Below are 6,148 nucleotides of genomic sequence, written 5' to 3' on the forward strand. Positions count from 1 at the left end.
TTTCACATATTTTCGATGAACGGTTTTTGAGATATTGCCCTTGACTTAGAACGCCTTGAAATTTGTTAAAAATTGTTCGTGAGCAGGATTGAAGCTACAATTTTCAACCGATTCTGATGAAACTTGGTGTGATCATTGGAATTGATAAGATCTCGTCTCGGACAAGTTCTAACTTGACGCATTTTCGATGAACGGTTTTTTTGAGTTATTGCCCTTGACTTTGTTAAAACGCATCGAAATTTGTTAAAAATAGTTCGTGAGCAGGGTTGAAGCTACAGTTTTCAACCGATTCTGATGAAACTTGGTGTGATCATTGGAATTGATAAGATCTCGGACAAGTTATAACTTAATGCATTTTTGATGAACGGTTTTCCAGTTATTGCCCTTGACTTTGTAAAAACGCGTCAAAATTTGTTCGTGAGCACAATAGAAGCTCAGTTTTCAACCGATTCTGATGAAACTTTGTGTGATCATTGGAATTGATAAGATCTCAGACAAGTTATAACAAGAGATATTTTTGATGAACATTTTTTGAGTTATTGCCCTTGACTTTGTAAACGCGCATCAAAAGTTGTTTTTTGCCCTTAATTAGAGCTGTGTAGTTTAATTGTGTGTTGTATTTGGGTTATTGATATTGATTTTAAAAAATTTTGTGGAATTATTCAGCATAAATAATTTCTTCAATATGAGAAAATTCGTACTTTAGTCACTAAAGACTGTTTTATTATTTTTGACAGCTGCCAGTGGGCGTATGTTACCTTGCAACGCAAGCTATCTTTATTGAAATGTTAATGTCCAAATAAAGGTTACTTTCAAGACAAAGTACCAACTGATTGATTTTTATGAATCAACTACTTGTACTCTAAAATATACATGTAACTCAGTGACTAATCCCTCAAAATATCAAAAAAAATTGTGTTTTTTAAAAAAAATGTGTTTTAGACCTTATGAGATGTTAATCAGAATAGAATGGAAGGTTTTAAAATTGTGTTCTTTGAATCAGTGTAAATGTATGTATTGTAATTATTTTATGTGTATCATCAAAGTCTACATTGTTCATTATCACCTACAGTAACATTTGTAAATAAAACATGTTTATTTCTGTACAACTAATTGCTGTTTTTTTTTTAAATGTAAGTCATTAAGACCATGGCTTTTCAAGATATTGTTTACCTACTCAGCAACATGATGGAATACAAAAAAGTCTTTGTTGAAATATGGATCTGAAAGAGTATTTTATAAAGAATAGCAGTGTTATGATGGTAGAATTGTACAATAATTGACTGAACTAATGGACTCTCAATGGCCTTATTATAACAATTTTAATTACTAATAATTACAAAGCCTGTGAGAAAATATTTTCTATGGGCAATTGAAAGAGATAATACTTTTTGTTGGACAAACTAGAACAAAGTAGTAGGTCAAGTGATAATAGACTGTTCTTCTTCAAGATTTAGGAAGTAGCGGAAAAGAAAATTTATAGTAGTCTTGAAAAAGTTAATGTTATCCGCCCTTTTATGTACTTAGTTCAGGGAGATAACTTTCTGCTACTTTATGCCAATTATGGCATATTCAATGCCAATCTGAAGTTCACTTGCACAATTTTATTTACTGTTGACTTAGAAATGACTGTGATTGTAATCTACCTGATAGAAAAGGGTGCTGGGTTGAACTACAGAAAGTCTCATCTGGAAAAGTATTGTCGAAATGGTTTCAATTTCAGTCTGGAAAATCAAGACTTGTTTACAAAAGGTGGGCGTGTTATTATCAACTACAAGTTTTTGGACAGGGTTCAGACATGGTTTACGCATTTATCATCAACACTATTTTACCAGGAATACCGAGACTGTTGTATTATGATATATTTGGACAAGATGGGGTTGCTGATGACAGCTTAGACATTACGGCTGATGTACTTACGTCTATTCGAAAATCTCAAATACAACAAGTTTTCGAGAGAGTTCACTCTGAGTATCAGTTTCGACGTTCATTTAGTGGACGGTCTGTCGAAGACGATGTTTTAAAACTTATAAATGATGACACTCTGCCTGAATTCGACACTGGATTTTTTAGACTTAGGGCTGGTGAAGTGTTTCAAAAAGATCGATATGTGATTTGGTTAGCTGCAGGATACACAGCCTTCTCGTTTGTTTGTGAAAAATATGAAAATAGACTGGTTGCTGAATCGATACTCAAACATTTAATTCGATATTTACAAGAACATGTAAGAGTTTTGACACAGCCTTCAGAAACTGGCCTACGATCAGAGAGAGTTGGTGTTGTGGTTAATACATTTCTACCTCAAGGAAATTTACTGTTTCTCAATAATCGATTAATAAGACAATTAGAAAAAGAAGTTGACAACCAGATTAAGGCGTCTTAGTAGACTATTCATTCAGTTTGAACACAAAAATCTGTAGTGACTTGTTGGCACAAGTGAAACATTACTAGGCCTACCTGTGTTGTAATTGATTACTTTTCTATTTTAAGAAAGACACTTCAAACATTCCAGAAGGCATGAACATTAACATATGAGAGATAGAATGACTTGTATTATGAAAGATATTGACCTATCTGTCTTCAAAATCTTTTCATTTATTTATATTGCTCAAGTGACTTCTATACATACACTACTAACATCAAGGATTGAAATGAGTTTTTGTTCCCTGCCCACCATTTAACATTATTTGCATACTAACAGAATCTTGCAGACTTCAGTGGAGAAACTGTATATTTACAAAATTATATGCAGTCGGGCTCATTAAATTCTAGTTTTTATTGTTTTTATATAGTTAACGCTTATCAAATCGGTATATGATGGGGATAGAATAAAGGGATTACATTTTTCACCCGTTTTTTTGATAAATTGTACAAGTCTGAAGTTCGTTGTTATGTTGAATTTTGCCCATATTTTAAGTGAATTTGAATAAAATCTTTGAAACAATACTGTACTTAGAATGACTTTGCTTTCGTCAATAATTGTACATTGCCGGGGACATGATATAGTCAACTTAACAAAATAAATCTTAAATTCTCGAAAACTTGAAGAATTTTGTCCTTTTATTCAACGATAGAAACGTTAATGTATATAAATTAATCAAGGTGGCAATTGTAGGGATATTTCTAAGTGAAAGGTATAACGCCACAGACACTACAAATGATCGGGTCCAACAGTTAAAATGACTGCATCGACAGCTCTTCATTTGTACTGAGAGAGTGAGTTCGATGCTAACTGAGAACTTTCAATCTGTTTGTAAATGTGCAACGTTTCTTTTGTGATTTATACAGCACTACAATTTCTTCCAATTGGACTTTATCACAATGCAATAAAATAATTCAAAAAGGATTTTGGAATATAAGCTTGGTTATCTTTAATCAATATTTTCAATCTTCATTAATGGCAATTAACTTAGCGCCAAAAGGGATATAGTCGCCATAAGTTTCATCTTATCAACTGTAAACTAAGTGCAACGACAAGTATAATCTAACGCCTGGTTCCTCTCGTATTTTAATTCTGAAAAGAGGTATACGGGTGTTTGAAATTGATGCATGCCGTCTTCAGAGACTATATCTCTTTAATACACAACTAAGGGACAAAATATCTTACAGTCCTTCAGGCGGCATTTTCGGAGGAAGGGTGTGGCCTTAAAAATACGTAAGTAGTCTTCAAAAGTAATAGAACTGTAAAAAAAAATCGCATAATTTCTTCAAATGTGGGTGATCGAGGCTACTGTGTAATTATCCAGTCCTTAACTGCTCTTCAAAAGACAGGATTTGAAAGTAGCAACTCGTCAATGTAAGTTACAGACACGGATACATATGACTAAAGTCACACTAGCCACAATTTATCCGGGCGAGTACGGCACGGAAAAATATTAGTGCTGTGTAAACGCGCCACTGGGCCGGGCCAACTTGGCCCACTTAGCCGGGCCTTGTGCGCATGCGCAATAATAACCTTGACCCTGTTGCTTTATTCGAACAAACTAGGCTAAAATTTGACAAAAAAGGATCGACTTACTGTTAAAATGTGTACCCAACCGGGAGCTACATGGAGTGATGAAGAGACCGAAGCTCTGATCGCTATTTGGGGTGACGAGATCGTCCAAGTTCAGTTGGAGGTGCCCGTCGCCGTCATAATCACAAGATTTATGAATCAATCGCCAAGAGCCTGCAAGAAAAGCACTTCGAAGATAGAGATGGCAAACAGTGCACGCAAACATGCACTTTCATTGCTGTGTGTTTTCGCCTCCTCTGACAGGAGAGCAAGTCTACTTTTGATTTTGGCCCAGTGAAAACAGTGCTGTGTAAACGGTACAGGCCAACCGGACCGAGTACGGTTCACTTCAATTGGGCCAGTTTTTATGGCTGTCTAAACGCGGCTATAGGCACTTGCACGATTGCGAAGGGTGTAGGCCCTAAGGGTGCGTGCCATGTGTAGAGAAAATTTTTGGTCGTGGACTACGTATACACGGATGATGGATGCATATGACTAAAGTCACAATGGCACTTGCACAATTGCTGTTTGCGCCTTCGTAAACTAGCGTATAGAATGTGCGAAGGGTGTAAGGGTGCGTGCCATGTGTAGAGACAATTTTGGTCGTGGACTACGTATGCAAGTCGTTATCACATGCGCTAACAGGCCGCAAACGCTGCGCTCCGCTGCGAGGCACTGTATCAGTGCGACATTAGGCATTTCGACGATAAGCTGTGAACACTATACATTGCTTGTCTCACCTTCGCAAGTCAAGCTTTTACGATTTTCGTCTAATACCTTGATTGCTATAGCCACCTTTCTTATATCACGGATTGGTTTGTAACCCAGTAAATACAGCCAATCAGAACCTTTGACAGAAACACTGTAAACATTATGGCTTATTGTTTACAAACTTTCTGTCGGGGTTTCTCATTGGCTACATTTGCTTTTCTCTGCTTTACAATCCAATCAAATCGATGCATTTACAAACTTCTGTGATACAAGAAAGGTTGCTATTGAAGTCAAGGTTTAAGACGAAGTTCGTAATAGCTTGACACTGTGAAGGTATGATTACCTTCTGAATAATTCCCATTTCTAAGACCAAGGCGACGTCAGAAAATGTCGCTTGCACGTATATAGGACTTTAATGTCCAAATTAAAAAAGAATTATGCACAAGACTACAACTGATCTATCTATCAAAACAAATTTGATTCGGATTTTGAAAACAACAGGATTACTGATCACAATACAATGATTTACATTTATTATTTTTATTCGTTATAAAACTTTCTCCCAAGAGATTTACATGAAAGAAAAGCTATGATTTGATTATTTTCATTCTATTTCACTAATCAAATCACGATGGTTTCATGAATACCATTTTCTTTTCTGGATTTGGCTATTGGCCACAAAGATGCTGAAAGATCCTGGTATTTGATTTATTTATAACACCCTTCTTCACTTTCAAAACATTTATGATCAGAGTGGGGCTTTCACAACCAGCTTCTTCGCTTTCCTGCTAGATTATAATGGTTCCATTCTTCTTAAGCATAATAGTTAATTAAGACTCAACTAGAACAAACATACCACATCAAAAGTTTTCGCATCACAAGAGTACCAATGGTTGGCGCACTGTAACATAGAAGATAGTGGATGGTGAATATTCAAGATTTTGGGGCAAGGGCAATAACTCTGCTTCTAACGGTCGAAAATAGCTCACATTTGAACTTGATCTTCGTTTTATGAATATACATACCGAATTTCATTTGATTCCTTCAACCACTCTAGTTTTAAGAGTGTTTACAAGCAATTCATGTTGATAGAAGCACCTACTGTATAGAGGTTAAAGGGCGATAACTCCCCAAAACTAACGTAAGAGGCCTAAATCTTGAAAAAGCCTTAACTAAACTTTCTCAAACCTTTAGATTTAGGTCCAATAACATCCATTTTAAGTTTCATCAAAATCGGTTGAAAACTAAGAGAGTAATAGCATATTCAAGATTTTGGGGCAAGGGCAATAACTCTGCTTCTAACGGTCGAAAATAGCCCAAATTCGAACTTGATCTTCGTTTTATGAATATGTATACACATACCGAATTTCATTTGATTCCATCAAAAAATCTAGTTTTTAAAGCGTTTACAAGCAAATGTTGACAGGCGGACCGACGGACGGA

General features: G+C 35.7%; 1 protein-coding gene across 1 annotated transcript; it reads left to right on the forward strand.

The window, feature by feature from the left end:
* Positions 1–1,798: 1,798 nt before the first annotated feature.
* On the forward strand, positions 1,799–2,950 carry LOTGIDRAFT_196130 (hypothetical protein; the record flags this gene model as incomplete). The annotated part of the gene is made up of 1 exon (XM_009066024.1): positions 1,799–2,950. One exon carries the CDS (start codon positions 1,799–1,801, stop codon positions 2,381–2,383), a length of 585 nt encoding a protein of 194 aa, XP_009064272.1. The 3' UTR covers positions 2,384–2,950.
* Positions 2,951–6,148: the final 3,198 nt, after the last annotated feature.

Source organism: Lottia gigantea (genome assembly GCF_000327385.1).
Source record: "Lottia gigantea unplaced genomic scaffold LOTGIsca_72, whole genome shotgun sequence".
NCBI classification, from domain to species: Eukaryota; Metazoa; Mollusca; class Gastropoda; family Lottiidae; genus Lottia; species Lottia gigantea.